The following is a 21,371-nucleotide window of genomic DNA, read 5'->3' on the forward strand; positions in this document are numbered from 1 at the left end:
CTCATCCACATAAGACACTTTTGGAAAGGTTGCCCTGGGTATAATAAAATCAGAGTTGAACACCAGGAGGCAGTCAGTAGTGTAGAGAAGTGACTTCAAAAGCTAGCATTACAGAGAACTAGAGGGTCATCACAGACAGTAACTTTGTTTTTCCCTTTTCTGAACAAAACAAACATTTACTCATGAAGGTAATTAGTTTTCTTTTTTTAAATTTTTAAAATTTATTTTTGGCTGTGTTGGGTCTTTGTTGCTGCACTCAGGCTTTCTCTAGTTGCGGCAAGAGAGGGCTACTCTTCCTTGTGGTGCACCGGCTTCTCATTGTGGTGGCTTCTCTTGTTGCAGAGCATGGGCTCTAGGCGTGCAGGCTTCAGTAGTTGTGGCACATGGGCTCAGTAGTTGTGGCTTGCAGGCTCTAGAGCACAGACTCAGTATTTGTGGCGCACGGGCTTAATTGCTCCATGGCATGTGGGATCTCCCCTGACCAGGGATCGAACCCATGTCCCCTGCATTGGCAGGCAGATTGTTAACCACTGCGCCACCAGGGAAGTCCCATGAAAGTGATTCTTGTTGCAGTGGGGGGAGGGATAAATTAGGAGTTTGGGACTGACATAAACACACTACTACATATAAAATAGATAACCAACGAGGACCCACTGTAAAACAGAGGGAACTATACTCAATGTTTTATAATAGCCTATAAGGGAAAAGAATCTGAAAAAAAAACATATATATACGACTGAATCACTTTGCTGTACACCTGAAACTAACACAACATTGTAAATCAACTATACTTCAATTAAAAAATACAAAATAATGATAGGAAGATTAAAAGTATTTCACGTGTATAAAAATTTCAGGGAAAATTCAGTAAGAATAGGGAATGAATGCAATGTATGATTTATTTCCTAAAACCCCAGAGGTGGGGAATAGTCTGCACTTTTTGTACCCACTGTAACGTTTTCAAAGGTGGCTTCAGACAGAATTCCAAGGGATTCCAGGGCAGAGTTCAGGCCCCATGGAGAGAGATTACAGTAGGTGACTAGTGATCTCTGCCATAGAAGTAGGAGGGAGTGAAAACAGGGTGACTTCCAACTTTTTTCTTAGCCGAGGAGGGAAAAATTAAACACAAGAATGAGAGGTGACCTCAGTCATCTTAGACTGAATGTCAATGCCGTTCAATCCAACTGAATACAAATCCGATTGATGAAGAGTTAAGGATTGAACTTTGTGGCATGGATTTTTAATTTTGGCTTTTGAATATTTCCCACTAAGGTTCTCATTAATATAAGACTTTTTAGACCACATTTTCCACCCCTTTAAGTCAGGTAATAACGAATCTAAACACATTGAAAAGAAAAAAAATATAATTTTGGAAGGAAGGACTTAGTATTTTCTTTTTGGGTGGTTCTTCTGCAATCTTCATGTGCAGGTGTCATAGCATTGTAGCTCAAATTGAATTCAGAGCCTATTCCTAGAACAGACACAGAGTCAGGGGCCAATGAAGATGCTGACTGGCTGCGGTCGAAATCAAGAACTCCAACCTTGGCCGTCAGCGATTTTATCACGAGGCACTGTGTGGCCACAGAGTGTGGTTCACGTCTCTGCTGCCTTACCTCTCAAGCCCTAGAGGAAGATCTGAACTAAAAACAGAGTGATGGCTGCTTAGTTCCCTCCAGGAAGCCAGGTTTGCTGCTCCAGTGGACAGGACATGGACGCAACTTAAATGAGCAAAGATGTAATGTGACCTTTCTTAGCAGCTCCTGAGGTTAACGAGAGAATGGAAATGCCAGATCTGCACAGACAGGCTGAGTAGCAAACTGAGCTGAGCAACATGCACACCAAAGCTCTCTCTCCACAGACTTGGAAAAAAGTATCTGCTACGAAAAGCGAGAAAAGAAAAAACACAATCTGGGTATGTCTCACAAAACAGCTGTAAGTGTGGATGGAAATAATAAGGAGTTCACACTTTATTCACATTCTACAGTACCTTATTTCCTTCCCTGAGTGATTTGGGATTGTTTTTGTCTTGATTTGGCTAAAGAGGAAGTTAAAACTCAGAGGGTCATAAATAATTTCAAATGTCATGAAAGCTAGAAAGTGACTCAACTGGGACTTGAAATCGGGTCCCTGTAATCTGAAGTCTGGGTTATTTGAATGAACCCTGTCACCTCTGTGGAGGAGCCCACACTATAGCTCAACTAGGACACAAGGGGACAATCCCAGAAAAGGCCTCACTCCATAGCACAGTCTCCATGCTCAGAAATGAGAGCATCTGGTACACTCCCTAAGTCTCTGCTTCTCAAACACCAGCTCCAGTTTAATTGAACTGGGTGACTTTTACATCAAAAATAAGAGAACCTTATAAACATGTCCAAATGGCTCAGCATCCTGGATAATCCAGGCCCTGCTGGTGTCATGTCTGGTCACATTATTTGTGGGTTCTAGAGGCCATGGCAGTGACCACAGCCATGAGGGCTATCTTGGACAGTATGAGACTCCCCTGGAAAATACAACCTTGGAGGAGTCAGGATAATAAAACTTGGGGGGGAGGATTGATGAACCCAATCATAATCATAACCTGTGCCCTTCTTGGCTTGTATTATATGAGTGTTTTTTTTTCTTTCTTTTGTTTTTTTTTTTGGTCAATGAAATCCTTTTATTCCACCAAATAAAATCATAGGACTGCCTATAACAGATGAAAGCAATATTTGAAGATCAAACTAAATATTTCTAAACTTGGTCTGTGAAAATATGGAAGCACTTTGACCCAGGGGTCACAGATTACAGTCAGATGTTAGCCTCAGCACCCTTTCATGTGGCTTTTCTGTTTTGGTGGCTAAATATTTAGAAAATCTTGATTCACACAAGTAAGTAGTTCCCAACTGATACGAGTTTTGAATACCTTGCCTTGCAATAGCAGATATTTTTCTTTGACTTAGTCAGAAGAGTTCAAAAGTAAGGGTAACCTTTTTTATTTCAAATTTGAGAACTGTGTGCATTCCTCATAAATACGGAAGCCAGATAAATGCCTAGTCAGTGTCATCACTTTCTATAATATCGTCACCAAACAAAAGTTCTTGTGCCTGATCCACAGCGAAGCCAAACAAACTGAAATATTGAAGTTTGGATATTGAAGTTTGCGGCAGAGAAAGGTTTATTGTAAAGCCAAGCATGGAGAATGGGTGGCTCATGCCCTCCCCCACCCCCAAACTCTGATCTCCACAAAGGGTTTCAGCAAACATTTTTAAAGGCAAGATGAGGGAGGGGCGTGGTTAGTTGTTGCAAACTTTGTGGTGTCAGAATCCTTTGTTCTGGCAGCTGTCCAGGTAGGTCTGGTTACAATGTTCCTATAAACCTCCAACAAGACAAATGTTACTTCCTGTTCTACAAATGTTTATCTCTATATGAATGAACGGTGTTACACCTTTAAAGGAGCCCTGAGAATGGGCTATCCTATATATTTCAGGCTATAGGCAATATTCTTTTACAAAAGGGGCAGAGTCAGCATGACTAAGCACAGGGAAAGGAACCGATCTAATATGGAGTCAGATTTGTTCTTTCCTATAATATGGCATTATCTTGATGTCGCATTCATCTTGTTCTTGCTTTGTTATTATGCAGGGAAAGAGCATGTGGCCAGCAGATGTTTCTGGGCTTGGCTGGGTTAAAGTGGATTTAAGTGTGTTAAAGTGAGTGTAGCAGCACCCCCTTCTCAGCCACCCTACCTGCAGGGGCCTGAGCTGACCCAGAGAGACCTGGCCAGTGCAGTGTGACATCCTTCCCCATTGATAACACTAGTATAGTCTTATCCCCATGATCACACAGTGGAAGCAGGAGACAATTCACAGCAAGGTCTCCAGGGTTAACCTGGAGCACAAAACTAGCATATTGTTAGTGTAGTGTGTTAAAATCTGATACATAACACATTGTTTTTTAAATTTAAAATTAAAAAAAACAGAAATATAGGCCAAAAAAAGGGGGGAAACCACTACAGTTTGCAATCCCCGGATTGAAATAGTTCTCTACTGGAGTCTAGGCCCTAGCTATTCACAGCAGTGTGAGGACCAGGAGCCTTGGCATCTGCAGGGAGCTTATAATAAATGCAGAACCTTAGGCTCTATCCCAGACCCACTGTATCAGAGTCCATATTTTCTTTTTCCTGCAGTACATGGGCCTCTCACTGCCGCAGCCTCTCCCGTTGTGGAGCACAGGCCCCGGACGCGCAGGTTCAGTGGCCATGGCCCATGGGCCCAGCCGCTCCGCGGCATGCGGGATCCTCCCGGACCGGGGCACGAACCTGCGTCCCCTGCATCGGCAGGCGGACTCCCAACCACTGCGTCACCAGGGAAGCCCCAGAGTCCACATTTTAAACAAAATTTGAGAATCCCTGAACCGAATGATAACATTGTACCCATTCATAGTGGGGTCTGAATGATGTCCTAAAATTTAAGAATAAGACCATTCTAATAATCTACTGTTTGCACTTCCTGCACAGACTCAACATAACAATTGAGATGCCTTCTCAATGATGTTAAACAAAATCACTCTACTACAAGGCACACAAAACCTTTTACCTAACTGATAATGAGGTAGAAAAACCAGACCAGATTGCTCTCCCCTGAAATGCAGAGCCCATCTATAAATTTCCATTCTAATGAAGCACGTCTATGCTATGGAGACAAATGGATTGATTAGAGAAATTTGATTCTATGTGATTTAGTCAAAATGACCCACATCTGGTTAATAGGGAGTTTTCTTCCCTTGTGATTTTTAAAAACATATTCTTTTATTACTTGGAGAAAGGAGATACGTATCTTTGCCTCTAAAGTAACCAGGTAGCTATGATTTGCTATTAGATTCCTGGCCTCCAGTTGCTTCTCATAGTAACAAGTATTGGAATGGGTAACACTGACAAATTCTTCTTGATTTGGAATGTCCTGTGCTTTGAAGAAATGGCTTTAGAGGAGAGCTGAGCCTCTCTTGGTCAAAAACTTGAAGAGAGCACCTTCCCATTTTGCTATTCATTCTCCACTAAAGGCTAGTGCAGGGAGGAGAAGTGGACACTGTGGGTGTCCGGCTCTGCCTTGAACCCCAGCAGGACTCCTGGGATCACCGATGTGCACTGCAAACTTACTTGACCATCATTGCTTTGTCCATTATCTGGGGATCTTCTCAGCCACTATTGACAATTAACTCCCTGCTGTGAACTAGACTTGGAAAATTTAGAAAACTGACTTCTGACACTTTCCTTTTTCTTCCCTTAATTCCTTAATATCTACATCTGCTGTAATTACAGCAAAATTCAATTATAATGAAAATCCAACTGTGGGGGTAAAATGGGATTATCGTAATTGTTAGAATGGAGAGGCATAGAAATAGGTTTCAAAAGCTTTCAGAAAAGCTATCTAACCAAAACAAGATCCACGCGGTTGGCTGCTAATTAAAGCAAACAGACAAAGGAACGAAGGCAACCTGGCTGATTTTTTTTATGTATGAGCTTTATTAAAAGACTTACATTAGTCAGCTTGCATTTTGAGGACTGTTGAAATGTTTTGTTCTTCTGTCTCTAAGGAAAGCATATAGAAATTGAAACCGACCTTCAGCTGTATAAAGGAGGGATGAGAATTCTTAAAAAGGGGGGTAACTCCATGGAGTGTAAATACATGCAGACTCATTTATAGATAACCACTTATCTGAACATTTGGGAATTCCAGAGGCCTGTCGATGGATGTTCTATTCGTTTCAATCTGTTATGGGAAAAGGAGAAGAGGACAATTTGATAGTGAGGAAAAATATTTCTATAGGTGTTTATATAAATGTACTGAACATTTTTTAGATGGATTTCTCTTTTAACAGATGACTTTCTTTAGATGCTTTTGAGTTGGGAATGTTTTGGGGGGTGCACATGTTTCGAAAGATTGCACATGTCTAAATAACTGCAGGAAAGACAGACATTCAGGCACACACAGTTAACGATTTGGCTTATTTTCTTAGACCAAGACCATTTTCTTTAAATTTTTACAAGTGATTTAAAATATTCGTGGATCGATAGACGGTCATAATGAATGGTAATCATTAGGATTATATTACCAGATGGGCTTTGTTCCAAAGGAGCAGAGGCCTCACCCATGGAATTTTATTTGCAGAGTTTAATGAGGGAAGTTTAATGAGGGTGATCTATTAGACCTGGCTTTGAAGGCCTGCTTTGCTTGGGCTGGTGAGCTGGGACCTCGCTGAGCCTCCCGTAGCTTTATGCAGAAGACTCATTCACCTGGACATCTTCTCTTGACCAGCTGGTAGCATCCCTGGGCTAAGAATGTGTCTTGGGACAGCTTGACTGTCAATTCCTAGTGACCATTTTCTGAGTGGAATGAGTTTCTCTTTGCTCTTGTCTGATAGCAAAATAAAATATGAATATCAGCTCATGGATATATTTCTTTCTAGTTTCATTGTAAAATAAATGACCCCCCCACAGAGATATATAAAGAATAAGATGGTACATTTATTCTCACAGTTTATTATTAACAGATTATCAATTTGGTCTGTTTACTTCCAGAACTTTTTCTCTCTCTCTAATAACAACAAGGACAATCACAGCAGAAACTACACAAGTTACTCTGCAATGTGTTTTATGTACTCAATAGTATATTATACATGAAGAATTTTCCAATGTATGTATTCATTTTAATTGACTCATAGCATTCCATAGTGTGGACATACCGTTATTTATTTAAACATTCCCAAAATGGTGAAGTATGTTTCCATTTTTAAATTGTTAAGAATGATAACAATTTTACATATATCTTTGTGCATGTAAGAAAGCAGTTCTGGGGCATTATTCCAAGAAGTGGAATTGCTAAATCAAAGCAGATTCATAATTTAAGGTCTGGAAATGCCACTATATCCATGGCAATGGTCTTCACACTCTGCATGAACAGTGAGGAACATAACAGGGAAACACTGGCCAAGGTTATGGAGGGGGAATGTGTTAAACAAGAAGAAATACCCAGAAAAGATAAAGAAAATAAAAAGAAAAACCTCAATATTAAAAAATATATATATACAAGTAAAGGGAGGTAACTCTTTTCCCCTCACAATTGCATATTAAGAAAAATAAAGTAAAATCCAAGATTTCCTAGTTTTAAGAAAAAAGATTCACCTAAATACTGTTTAGGGGAGTTTAGGGCATTTTGGAGGAAATTTTGGCTAGCAGATTAAACCTAAGATTTGTTATTTTCACCAAAAAGTATCCTTTAAGGTGACAAAGAGACCCACAGAAGCGGGGTGATCAGAGACAGAATTCAGTGCTTCAGACTCAGCAAATGGAAGTCACTCCCAGGGATGCTCTGGGTATTGTGCAGAGCCTGATGGGAGAGCAGGGGGCAAAGTGGGGGGCCCAAGGTCTAGTGCTGTTCACAAAGGATGAATTTTGTAGGCAGGTTAGATTGTTCACAAGTTTATTTTTTGTTTCAAAGAGTTAGGTTAAATTTCTCAGAATTACAAATTCAAAACCCTGTTGTTTAAGCTTTTTCAAAATTCAGCTTATAAAATTGTATTCTACATATAAGTCTGGCAAGTATCAGCAATCAAATTGCAAAGACTTTGAATAATGCTTAATGCCATTTATGGATTTGATTATTTAAATGCCTTCAAATATTGTAAACTACGTTTTTTTTTGAATTTTATTTTATTTATTTTTTATACAGCAGGTTCTTATTAGTTATCTATTTTATACATATTAGTGTATATATGTCAATCCCAATCTCCCAATTCATCCCACCGCTAGTGCCCCCCACCACTTTCCTCCCTCAGTGTCCATACGTTTGTTCTCTACATCTGTGTCTCTATTCCTGCCTTGCAAATTGGTTCATCTGTACCGGTTTTCTAGATTCCACATATATGTGTTAATATACAATATTTGTTTTTCTCTTTCTGACTTACTTCACTCTGTATGACAGTCTCTAGATCTATCCACGTCTCTACAAATGACCCAATTTATAATATGTTTTATTTACTCTCCAAGTAGTTTAATTTATGACATTAAAAAACAGAATACCAAATATTTATCAAAGTTAAATATTCAGAAACATGAACATTTAACTTTGGTGAAGTTAATTTATTTGAGATGTTCTAATAAGGAAGATTTTTAGGTCTAAATCAGTTATATTACACTTTTTAAATTGGAGTTTACAAGGCTCATACTTAAATAGGCCAAGTTCCCTTAAAAATTACAAATATCAAATAATTATTAAGAAAATCTTTTCAAGGTTTTAATAGAATCTTGCTACAAGAGGAAAAAAAAAAACCTATCTCAGGCCAATTCAAAGCTCCAACTCTTGGCAGGTCCTACTTTATGAAAAAGGAAAAATTAGATATTCCTTGTTAGACATAACAAAAGTGGTCAATTAATGATTATTAAACTTCTTGACTTGATGCAAGACTATTTAAGGTCCTAAGTAAGCTTCCTCTTAAGGGTTACAATCTACTGACATTGCTCTTAATCTTATTAAAATTCACTATAAATATGCTTAAAGAATTTTTTCAAAGTCAAGAATGCTAGTTTCTTCCCAGAAAGATGCATGATATAGAAGTTTCTGGACAAGATCACCTTTGGGACCTTTTTTTTTTTCTTTCAGTACCATATTCCTTCTTCACCCAAAAACATTAATACTAAGGCTTTGATTATCTTAAGCTGTTGATACTGAATTTACAAATTTTGGGGATTAGAAATTTTATGCCTTAAATAGGAACTTATTATGCAAAGAGATGAATATGCAGACGTTATCCTTGTTGGTGGTGATCCTGGACCACTCTGGCCCCTATGCTCAGTCAAGTGCTCCACCATTGATAGTGGGCTGACCATGAAGTCTGTATCCTTGTATTCAAAGACAAATGTATTCCTGAATGCATTTTCCATTTTGCTTAAGACCGTGATGAGTCTCTGCATTTTTCTATATTTGTAAGATTAGATAATTCTTAAGTTTATGTTAAATAATAGGTTAAAGTTTTGAATTTTTGAACAGGCTAAAAGGCTGTGTCTGGCTTGCATTAATAACTTATAAGGCCCTTCCACCCAAAGCAGGCAGAGTCTAGAAACAATCTCATTAACTCAGATAGACTTAGCAAATACAGAAAAAAGTCTTTGTTATCTGAAAAAATTAAAATAAAAACAAGAGCAGAGCAGGGACAGGGGTCATCTTCTTTACTACTTATTTAAAGATTTCACAAATTAGTAACAAAAAGTGGTTGAAATAGAATCTTTCCCCACCCTTCACCACTGCATGAGATTTATAGAGTAAATTATATATCATATATATATGATGATATATGATGATATGATATATATATGATATAGCATATCATAATGCTAATTATATAATAAATATATACTTGATTCTCTCCTGTGGATTTATTTATTCCCAATTAACCCATTTGTCATGGCCATCAAGACCTCTTCTCCCACCAAAAATATATTTTAAGAACTCTAAACTGACAGCTCCAAGTTTGCTAACGAGTTTCTGAAATCAGCGGGAAACTGTGTGAAGCCCCCCCTCCCTCTCACCCTTAGCAGAAGTGATGCTCTAAGATGCATGCTTGGAGTTCACTTTAAGGAGATAGATCACATGACATTTGGTGGTGGAAAGACTGCACAGTGCTTGAGAGTAAGACTTCAGTGACAGGAGGCATGGCTCCATCACTTCATACACGGACAAGTTATTTACACTCATCTTGTCTTACTATCTTCATCTATAAAACAGAAAATAATACATTAAAGCTACATCTCAGATGTGATCATGAGCACATGTTGAAGTTTCCTTTCAAAGGGAAAGACTTCAAGAAAGCCAAATCCACAATGCCCCAATCTTGGTGGAGATATTTTGTAGGAGACTAACCATGAATGTCTGGTTGAATGTGATTAGGTTAGTCACAAGGCTGGTTAAAGATCATTGCACTCTTTAACATCTGGTTAAAGGTAACAAGAGCTAGATGGATAAATTGAATTTCCCAAACAGACTTTTTATCTCATTAAAACTTATCAAAAATTGTACACAGACTTATCAGGAATGCTTAAACATGTCTTCAAAGGAGCACTAAGTTGCATCATTTCAAAACCATCTCCAATTTGTAGAAAATTATCTCTGTAAGTACTTCAGAGATTGTACTTACAAGTAATGAAAAGAAATTGCATCATTTACTCGTAGCCTTAAAGGCCACTGAAGAGGATCGCATTCCTGGTGTCCATCTTACTTCTTCCCTCCTGCACCTGGGTTTCTGTCTCCTCTCTCTAAATTGCTTCTTGCCTGTTGTTACACAGAAGGCTCCCTTTACGCGTCTCAGATTTCTTCACTTAAGAAAAGGTGAAGCTCTTTGTCTCCCCTCTACCCCACTCAGCTCTTATTGTGCTGCTCAGTGTCAGGCAGGTAATAGTAAAGGTGAGATGATAGGCTGTGGTTAGCTGAAGAGGCTTAGCTACATGAGGACAGCTTTGGCTGGCTATTGCACCCCAGACATACGAAGTTTATTTATTTATGCAATCAACAGCCACTTATTGAGTGCCCACTCTGTTTACTACGATGCATACTCAGTGAACAAAATAGAAAACAGCTTATGCCCTTATGGAGATTACATTCCTTTGTGGGAAGACAGGTAACAAATCATAAACTTAATGAATAAGCAGAGTGTATATTGTGTTAGAAGACAGGAAGTGCTAAGGATGAAAAAGTAAGGGAGGCTGGGAAAGGGGATTGGAGGTGCTGAGTGAAGGAGAGTTGCAATTTTACTTTATAATTTTCTTTTAATTTAAGTATAGTTGACTTACAATGCTGTGTTAGTTTCAGGTGTACAGCAAAGTGACTCAGATATCTATCTATCATCTATCTATCTATCTATCTATACACATACACACTCATATGTGTATATATATATATATATATATATTCTTTTTCAGATTCTTTTCCCTTATAAGGTATTACAAAATATTGAGTATAGTTCCCTGTGCTATACAGTGGGTCCTTGTTGGTTATCTATTTTATATATAAGAGCGTGTATCTGTTAATCCCAAACTCCCAATTTATTGCTCCTCCCCACTTTCTCCTTTGGTAACCGTAAGCTTGTGTTCTATGTCTCTGGGTCTATTTCTGTTTTGTATGTAGGTTCATTTGTATTATTTTTTGAAATATTCCCACATGTAAGTGATATCATATGATATTTGTCTTTCTCTGTCTGGCTTACTTCACTTAGTATGATAATCTCCAGGTCCATCTTTGTTGCTGCAAATGGCATTATTTTATTATTTTTTATGTCTGAGTAATATTCCATTGTGTCTATATACCACATCTTCTTTATCCATTCATCTGTTGATGAACATTTAGGTTGCTTCCATGTCTTGGCTATTGTTAATAGTGCTGCAATGAATCTGTTTTTTTTTTTTTTTTTGCAGTGAATAGTAGTGCATGTACCTTTTCAAATTATAGTTTTCTCCAGATAAATGTCCAGGAGTGGGATTGCAGGATCATGCAACTTTAAGTAGCATGATTTTGGCAGGCTTCCTTGAGAACACCATTTTATCAGAGACAAGAAGGAGGTGAGGAGTGGGCCATGTAGACATGTGGGGGAGAGCATCCTGGGCAAAGAGAACTTCAGTGCAAAGACCCTGACAAAGCAGCATCCCTGGTGTGCTTTAAGGACAACAAGGAGTTCAGCATGTCTGGGGGAGATGTAGAAAAGGGAGAAGAGTAGGGATGAATTTGGAGAAGTGATGGGGGTACAGATCAGCAGGAGCTGGTAGGTAGTTTAAAGATGTTGCTTTTACCTTGATTAAAACATAAAGCCCTTGAAGGGTTTCAGTCTGCCTTAGATGTTAATAGGATCTCTCTTGCTTTTGTGCCGGGGACATACTGAAGGGATTGGAGATGGAGGCTGGTAGACCAGTTGGCTGATGATCACAGTTGTTCAGGCAAGAGATGCTGGTGACTCAGACCAGAGTGGTAGCAGGAGGTGATGAGAAGTGGTCAGATGCAGAACAGATTCTAAAAGCAGAGCCAGAGACATGTACTCGTCCCTCAGATGAGGGCTGTGAGGGAAGTGGGGGGGACTTGCAAGTGTTGGGGTCTGGAGAATGGTAAGTATGGAGTTGCCCTCCTCTGATAGTGAAGGATGTGAGTAGAGAACTTGGGGGGCAGGAGGCGAAGTATGAGATCAGAAAGTCAGGTTTGGACATGCAGTTTGAAACATCTGACACCCAAGTGGAACTTTGAAGCAGGCAGCTGGATTTATGGGTCTGGAATTTGGGAGAGAAGACTGAACTTGAAATATAAATTTGGAAGTCACTGACATGGAAAATCAGGAGATTTGCAATGACTGTTCTCAGTAATCTGACCTTCGTTTAAGAGAAGCCGAAAATTCATATTGATTCTTTGAAACTTTCTAAATTATAAACATACTGACTATATTTTCCAAAACTATGTTGATTCCCCCTGCTTTCTTAATGCTTTTCCCAGGGTTGGTCTGCTCCAGCTGGAAACTTGTGCTTGGCCTCAGTGAAAGCTAAGTTAGGGAAAGAACCACTCTGATCTTTCTCAAGGAAAACGGCAGGGGTCCCTTTGTTCTTCCTAATGCCCGGCGGGGGCGGGGGGACGAAGTGTATTTGGCAGAAAATATGCTTGCCAAGATGCTTGAAACTGGACTCTAGTCTTTGGAGTAGGTCAGTCTCTCAGTATTCTGTAAAACACTCTCTTCTTTGAAGAAGCTTATCTAACTGTCTCCCTTGCTGTGCATCTTTAAGGAGAAGCATTTTGTTTTCCTTCATATCTCCCTGCGAACAAGAAAGCACACCGCCAAACAACTGTGAGCCAGAACCATATGCCACGGAAGGCTGAATGGGACCATTAATGAGGTCCATGGGCCACTCTGGACAACTCTTCCGCCCACTTCATCTCTTACGTGGGTGGTCTACAGCTCCAACTAGCAATGAGCCTTTTCTTTTGGAAGAAGTTTTGATTTCGGGGAAAATTATACTTTCTCATATAAAACTCGTATAACGCTTTTGTCCCTGTTATATTTTTTTCTTTTCTCCTTCCATTCCTAATTCTTTTCTGCCTTTTCTTCAACTCTTTCGTTCATCTCCCTTCAAATTATGCACATCCTACTTTTAGAGAGATGCAAACAGCTTCTGATGCGTGTGCCCTGCTCTCCGAGTCCTTGCTGGCACACATCATAATGCTTCTTTGGGCTTCTGAAGAGTATGACATCAACAGTTGTGTTTCTGCTGAAAGCTCTGTTTATTAAACGTCGTACACCACAAGAAGGCACATCTGATTCAGCTATATATGAAATATCATTAGGATGTTAGAAGGTAGTTGTTCAGCATGATTATCTCGTAGCAAATTGAATTCAGTGCCTTACACCTAAGATTGTCACTGTCCTCACACTTAATGAGTTCTATTCACTTGCGTAGTTCCACACTGGCCTCTTTCTGCGTTCATGTCTCAAGTGCTCAGTGTATACCAAGTAGAGAGAAAAAAGAAACAAAACACCAGTTAAAATGAACTGATTAAAGAACACGGAAATTATACTCCTAAAACTGCCCTTTTTAAATAAGCCAGTTGGGGTTATACATCTTTTATTTTGAGTGTCTACTTTACAAAAGAGTTTTTCTAATCACAGTGTGCATTGAACCAAAATGAACCAAGCTCAAAGGCAGCCCTGTAAGTATTCATTCAATTTTTTCTCATTCTAGGAATATTAGATGCTTTTCTTTCCCCAGGTATTCTTTTTCCCTCTCAGAAATACATCATTTTTTTTGAGTGACCATAAACAAATGAATTTCTAGCCTACATATTCGTTGGTAAATTGAGCTTAGTAACACTGTAATACAAGGTCTGTGCGAGGCTTTTTAAGTATGTTCAAAGTACCCAGCTAGTTCTTATACTTTTCCACAAGATCCCTCCCCCTACACGCCCCACTTAGCTTGGCAATATTGAGTTTTAAAAATACTTTAAAGTGTAAAATTGTAAGGAAAAATGTGTTTCTATTGCTGTTTGTATTTATAGGATGCTGATTTACAAAAAGTTAAGATTGTTAGTTGGAAATAAGAGAATCCCAACTCAAGCTAGCCTGAATACATAGGGGGTTTTCCCAGAAAGATCTTGGGTTGTCTCACAGAATCTAAGCTAGATTAAAACAACCAGCCCTCAGAAAGTTCAGGGATGCAACCTAATCTTGGAAACAGCAGAGACCCGCCATACAAATATTGTCAGGATTCTCTCCATCTGTCTTTTCTGCTGCATTCTGGACCTCAGCATTTTTTTCTCTCTCTTTTTCACTGCAGATAAGCGTTCTTCTCATGGCTGAAAACATGGCCAATGACAACTTCTGAGTTTTTATCTTATAGCTTCAGTCATCCAAAAAGGGGCTGATCTGAACTTTCTTGGTGCCAAAACCAAAAGAACTAGAGGATAACTACCTACTGACCTGGCTGTGCTCAGCTTTCCATCTTTAAAGCAATTAACTTTTTCTTGGTGGAGGGACGGGAACAGTAATACCATTGTTTGTCAATCATGGAATCTGACTCGTGTGTGTGTGTGTGTGTGTGTGTGTGTGTGTGCGCGCGCGTGTGTGTGTGTGTGTGTGTGTGTGTGTGTGTGTATGTGTGATTGGGGGAGGGGAGTGGGATGGGGTGGGATAGAGCAGCCATAGACATGTCATGTAAGAATTTGAGAGGTTCAGAGGGGAAAGATCTTGAGAAAAGTACACTGCAGGAGAAGCAGTATTCAGGAACAAGCAGTTCTGGATGCGAAAGAAGAAAAGGTGTGGAGGAGGGTGGGCCTTCACAGGCTCTCTATCAGGGCACACCCAGAGGCAGAGGTTCTTGCTTGGAGTTTGCTCGTGAGGACACTTATGCTTCAAGTTTATCTAACTTCCCCACAGCACAATGTTACTGGTGTCGGGGGTGGGGGGCCAGAAACCTGTGGTTTATCTGAGTAACAAGCCTGTTTCTTTTCCACCAAGCTGGGTGGGGGAATCCAGAGGAAGGGTAGAATTTGCAGTAGGGAAGGGCTCATGTTTTGGTTTATTTATTGATTGGTTGGATTTTGTGGTCATGTTCCAGAGCAAAATTGCTGAGTCCCTTCCCCCCCTCCCTGCTTTTTTCTGTGTTTTTAAGCCTTAGCTGGACACCATGGAGTTATCAAAAGGTTTTTCCCAAACAGAAGCCCTGTCAGCACAATAGTGTGTTTGCTGTGCTGAGCAGAAAATTTCTAATAATATGTCTGGACATATTCAGGAATATTAGTTTCTGGGCTTTGAAACAATCATTGCTGGAGGGTTTCCTACCTATGTAGGACACTTAGGGTAAATCATCTTCCTTTTCCTTGCCTCACATTTTCGGAGGCTGCACAATGAACCCTTGTGTTGTATTATACCACTTCTGTGATTTCGCTGTTTATTCCCCATCCCTGTTGAAATTCATGAGATTTTACTCTTCCCGTAAAGATTGTTTTCAAAAATTTCAGTGTTTAGAATTGCTTTTACTCTTAATCTTATTTGTTATACATATTGAGCACTTGCCTGGTTATTTTTTAGGAGAACAGTACCCGGAGTGTAGAGATTTTAAATCATGTATGTAAGAGATGAAGAGAATTACCTAAAGACACCATGTAGTAAATTGCTGAGCTGGGATTTGTGCTCAGATATATATAACCCTGAAGTCTGTGATCTTTGTCGAGAAGAAATGAATGTTGCCTTCACTCCCCTTAGCCCAAGTGACACTTAACGTTTGTCCTTGTTATGCTTCATATCTTGAATTTTCACTTAATCCAGTCCCAGTGTTTTTTTTTTTTTTTTTTTTGCGGTAAGCGAGCCTCTTACTGTTGTGTCCTCTCCCGTTGCGGAGCACAGGCTCTGAACGTGCAGGCTCAGCGGCCATGGCTCACGGGCCCAGCCGATCGGCGGCATGTGGGATCCTCCCAGACCGGGGCACGAACCCGTGTCCCCTGCATCGGCAGGTGGACTCTCAACCACTGCGCCACCAGGGAAGACCCCCAGTCTGTTTTAATCCTTTTTGCTAACATCATTTGTAGTAGCTTTATGATAGCCCATTAATATTATGTACTACAACTTTCCTAAGAAATCTTCTCATGTTGGAAACTTACATGGATTCATCACGGCATCATTGTGAATAAGGATAATTAGCACACATAGTTTTATGTTTTGAAATACATCCTAAAGATAGAACCATCTAAGGGTGATTTCTGGGTTAACTTATATGAATGTTTCAGAGAGTTTTTAAAGTGTATGGTGAAAATACTTTTCAGAATAGTCATACTGTTTTCATTATAAGTAGTAAAGGCTTCATTTTAAGGGTGTTATTGGCTCTGTTAATAATTATAGAATTTCCTAGTATGTTAACTGAACAGATACCATCTTTTCAAATTCATGGGGAGTTTAAAATAGATTCCTGGCCGTCACCCAAAAGAGAAGCAGGAGGATTATGACCTCAATTATTTGCCCCTTTCCCCTTTCCTTTAAAAATGCAAAACCTTTTCAAAATGCAAAATTACATCTTTGTCTATTTTGTTCTACAGTAAGTGAAAAACCTTATAAATTCTGACCACTTCAAATTAACTTTAAGTCAATGAACATGTGCCCCAGTGTTGAAATGCTTTATTTAATTGCCTAAATCAGCCCTGAGCCTTTCTTTGCCCAGTAGTACCAGGTGGACCCACCTCTTGTGGTGAAACCATTGTCTTATGTTCACGTATTCAAGTCTCACTCAGGAATGGGAGTAGAGCAGACTGATTTCTACCATTAATTCATGTAGTTGGATATAAGACGTTTTTGTTTTTCCCCTTATTTCAACTGATTTGGTTTATTTTGTTTGATTTTGCTCCATCTCTCAAGGTGTTTGCCAAACTACTGTGAACATGGAGGAAGCTGCTTCCAGTCCTGGGTGACCTTCTACTGTAACTGCAGTGACACAGGTTACGTGGGCGCCACCTGCCATAACTGTGAGTAGACTCATGCCTACCCACAGTAGAATGGGCAAAAATCCACGAATATCAGGGATAATGTCAGGATATATTCAACATGGGGTGGGCACGTTTTATTCATTCCTTCAGTGTGTGTTTCTTTTTTTTTTTTTTTTTTAATTTTTGGCTGCGTTCAGTCTTCACTGATGTGCACGGGCTTCCTCTAGTTGCTGTGAGTGTGGGCTTCTCTTTGTTGTGGTGCGGGGGCTTCTCACTGCAGTGACTTCTCTTGTTGCAGAGCATGGGCTCTAGGCGTGCAAGCTTCAGTAGTTGCAAAATGCGGGCTCAATAGTTGTGGCTCTTGGGCTCAGTAGTTGCGGCTCACCAGCTCTAGAGTGCAGGCTCAGTAGCTGTGGCACATGGCCTTAGTTGCTCCATGGCATGTGGGATCTTCCTGGACCAGGGATCGAACCCATGTCCCCTGCATTGGCAGGCAGATTCTTAACCACTGTGCCACCAGGGAAGTCCCCAACGTGTGTTTCTTGAGAGCATACTCTATGCCAAACACTGTGGTGAGCATAGAGGATGAACAAATACAAAGCCATATCATCATGAAGCTCAAGGTCTACCAGGAAGACAGACAGGAAATAGGATAAGTGTTGAGGTAGAGGAAAGACAAGGTGCTGTAGGCACACAGAGAAGAGCTCTGAAGTCAACTGCATTTTCTAGATGGGCTAAGTTAGGCTGTGCAATAAACAACCTGCATCTCGGTGGCGTAAGTAATGAGCAGTTGAGTCATGCCTGTGTTACCTGCATATCACAGGTCTGCAGGGGACCCTCTTCCAAAGGTGTTCTTATTCTGGGAAGCTGACAGAGAGTCCATCATCTGGAATGTTGCCCTGTCAGGGAGAGGGATGCACAAGGAAACATGTGTTTCTAAAAGCTTCTACCTGGAAGTTTCTACTTGGATGCTTCTACCTGGAAGTGGCAAATGTTACTTACACTCATGGAATCATTGGCCAAATAAAGTCCCGTAAGCACCTAACTTCAAGGGGGTAGGAAGTGTCATCTTACCATGGTATCTGAGACAATAGAACCAACATATTGGTGATAAGTACTGACAATGTCTGTGTGTCCATGTTGGGGAGGCTTCAGATAGAAGATTTGAGCTGATCTCGTGATAGGAATGTGGCAGACAAGGAAAAGAAAACAGGAAACTGAAACTGTAAGTAGTTTCACATGGCGAGAGAGTTCTGACAGTCAATGGTAAGAAAGGAAGCAGGAAGTGAGGAACCCGGAGCACACAGAGAATAAGGGGAGAGGAGGAAAAAGTAAAGGAAGAGCAGCAGTGCCACGATTTCCATAATTCGATAGTCCTGTCAGGGTCACCAAACAAAAAAAAAACACATGACAAAATAGAGAAGGTTTGCTGTTTGGAGAATTGTATGTCAAACTGTGTGAAATGAACTGTAAGTTTAACTGACAAAGATGTAATTGGAAGGTGTTGGCTATAGTTGTAGGAGATTTCACAGAAAATGTGAACTTCAAAATTGACTTAGAAGGTAGAGGAGTGGGAGAAGGGCCTTCTAGAATAATGTAAGAACCAAGCCAAGGCTGGACCTATTCTGAGGACTTCAAGGAGACTATCACTCAGGACCAGATCTCACCTGTTTTCCTTAAGTCCTTGCTGTTCCTGGCATGGCACTCAGAATGCAGAAAGGGAACGGTAGATGCCAGCTGGGCTAGAATCAGACTCTGATCCAGGATGAACAGCGCTGATGCTCTCATCCCTGCAGACCTCTCAACCATTCTGTGGCCTCTTCTATGCCTTGTAATGTAACATTCACCAATGGTGACCACAGAGGAGGCCAAGCAAATCAGAGAAGAAATAGCCCATTGGCCATCATGAGATGACATTATTACTGTTAGCTGCCTGTAGAAGTGAAAAACACTGCCTGGCTTTATAATGATATAACTTACTTAAAATTTTCTATTTAGAGATTTGGAACAGTGAACAACAGACTGAGAGAGATTAGATTTAATTTTTAGCAAACTCTTATACTTGAACAAGGACAAAATTTTAACACGCTGGAGCTTGTTTTTGCACAGATGCTGTAAAGGAAAACTAACAAAATCTTGTGGACCATTTTAGGGCTAAAATTACAAGTTTTTATTTAAGATTCTCAATGAATACCAATCTATAATTTTTTTAAAAAATTAATTAATTAATTTTTGACCATGTTGGGTCTTGCTTGCTGCATGTGGGCTTTCTCTCGTTGCAGCAAGCTGGGGCTACTCTTCATTGCAGTGCACAGGCTTCTCACTGCAGTGGCTTCTCCTGCTGTGGAGCACAGGCTCTAGGCACGTGGGCTTCAGTAGTTGTGGCATGCAGGCTCAGTAGTTGTGGCACACAGGCTTAGTTGCTCTGCGGCATGTGGAATCTTCCCGGACCAGGGCCCAAACTCGTGTCCCCTGAATTGGCAGGCAGATTCTCAACCACTGCACCACCAGGGAAGCCCCCCAATCTATAAGTGTTGAGTCCGGTTCCAGAACTATTATCCCTAAACAGCCAAGGACAACATATACTTGGACAGATACATTGTAGGACACATACGGGACTGTCCAGATTGTATGGACAATGCTCTTGTAAGAAGCTCAGAGGCAACCAGAGTGGCCATCAGTTTAATAGTGAGATGAGAGAAACTTGAAGATTTAAGTCAGAACTATCCAAATACTGGCCAAATCATATGATAACGTTCCTATGGTTTGTAAATCTTATTCTGTTCACTTTCTCCTAAAGTAATTTAATAATATTTTGAGAATTTCATCTCTATGGATGCTCTCCTCCTTTAAATTTATCCATCCATCATGCTAAAAATAGATTTCCAAATCTATAAAAAAAGCATGAACTTAAAAGTCGATGGATGTGAGGTGCTGATTTTTAAAGGAACACTGTCAAAGTTGATGAGCAGGAAACTTAACATACCAAGCCTTAAAAACCTCATTCTCTTTTTATCCCCCTTTCTGTGACATTACTCAGGGTTTATACCATGGGCTGCAACACTATTAAACCCCTCCTTCCCTTCTGGGCACCCAGCCAGGACAGATCGGAGGTGCTTGGGTGGCTGTGAGGTTTGGATGCCTATGCAATTCAAAAATTTGTCTCCCTTTAACTAATCCCTCTTCCTCCCCCCAATTGGATGAGGGGCACTGTTTTGCGTCACATGTGTAAATTGAGTAAATCAAGTCATGCTTTCCTGCCTTCAGAAAATCTGTGTCCCAAATGTAGGGCATCAGAAATGAGAGCTGCTAAAATACAGAAAACAGAACGGAGGATCCCCTCAGGTAAAAGCAAAACAAGCAAGTTCGCAAACATGCTAGGGTGGAAATGGTAATGCCCTTGGTGTGTTGGGCTGTAATTCCTTGAAACAGTCATGCACAATCAGAAGAGTCGATGCAAGACCTTTAGATTTGTAAGACATTTATAATGATGCTTAAAACTTGTAATTTCTTGACTACTGGTCTTTTGTCTTTTTGTGCTCTTTAGGATTAGTTTGGTTTTTTTCATTCTCAGTGCATCCTAGTAAATGTGAACCAATAGGACTAATGACAGATATGATTCGCTTCTTTCTATCTCACTTTGTGGATAAGAGAGGGGTCTGGCTGAGGAGGAAGGTATGACGAACTCTTAAGGAATAGTACAATGGGAATTCCCAAAGTCCTTAAACATGGTAGGTTGCTGTTAAAAATAGGTATGTCTGGGCTTCCCTGGTGGCGCAGTGGTTGAGAGTCTGCCTGCCAATGTGGGGGACGCGGGTTTGTGCCCCGGTCCGGGAGGATCCCACGTGCCGCGGAGCGGCTGGGCCCGTGAACCATGGCCGCTGAGCCTGCGTGTTCGGAGCCTGTGCTCCGCAACGGGAGAGGCCACAACAGTGAGAGGCCCGCGAACCACACACACACACAAAATAATAATAAAGTAGATATGTCATCATTGCATTTCAATTTTCTTTCCTCCTTACCTGATGACATATAAAGAGCTTGGGTACACAAGTTATGTTACTTGGGTACACAAGTTATGTTACTTTTCAAACACACTTGGTTCAAAGCCTCCTGCTTAACAAGTTATGATGATTATGTGGGCAATTCCTCTCCAATCTGTGGCAGCTTCCCCACAGAAGAAGGAAATATGAGACCATCACTTATCCCATGAACTGACATTAAACATTATGTCTGTAAGTTGCTTCGCTCAGCAACTTTCTCCCCTAAGTTGTATCCTATTTGCCAGAGGGAAAACTGAAGGTAAAATAATGTTTTCAGCCCAGATTAAGTCCTGGCAACCCACCCAGTGATCAGAGCCTTCCGATCACCAGAGCTGGTTATTGGTTTTCTAAAATGTGCACGTTT

At 40.4% G+C, this 21,371-nt stretch overlaps 1 protein-coding gene across 1 annotated transcript in view; it reads left to right on the forward strand.

The window, feature by feature from the left end:
* Positions 1-21,371, forward strand: part of CNTNAP5 (contactin associated protein family member 5) — an 886,651-nt gene that overhangs the window by 541,693 nt on the left and 323,587 nt on the right. Inside the window, exon 11 of the mRNA XM_030840366.2 lies at positions 16,900-17,006. Within this exon, the coding sequence (XP_030696226.2) occupies positions 16,900-17,006 (107 nt within the window). The remainder of the gene's footprint in view (positions 1-16,899; positions 17,007-21,371) is intronic.

This window comes from Globicephala melas, chromosome 7, assembly GCF_963455315.2.
Source record: "Globicephala melas chromosome 7, mGloMel1.2, whole genome shotgun sequence".
Taxonomy (NCBI): Eukaryota; Metazoa; Chordata; class Mammalia; order Artiodactyla; family Delphinidae; genus Globicephala; species Globicephala melas.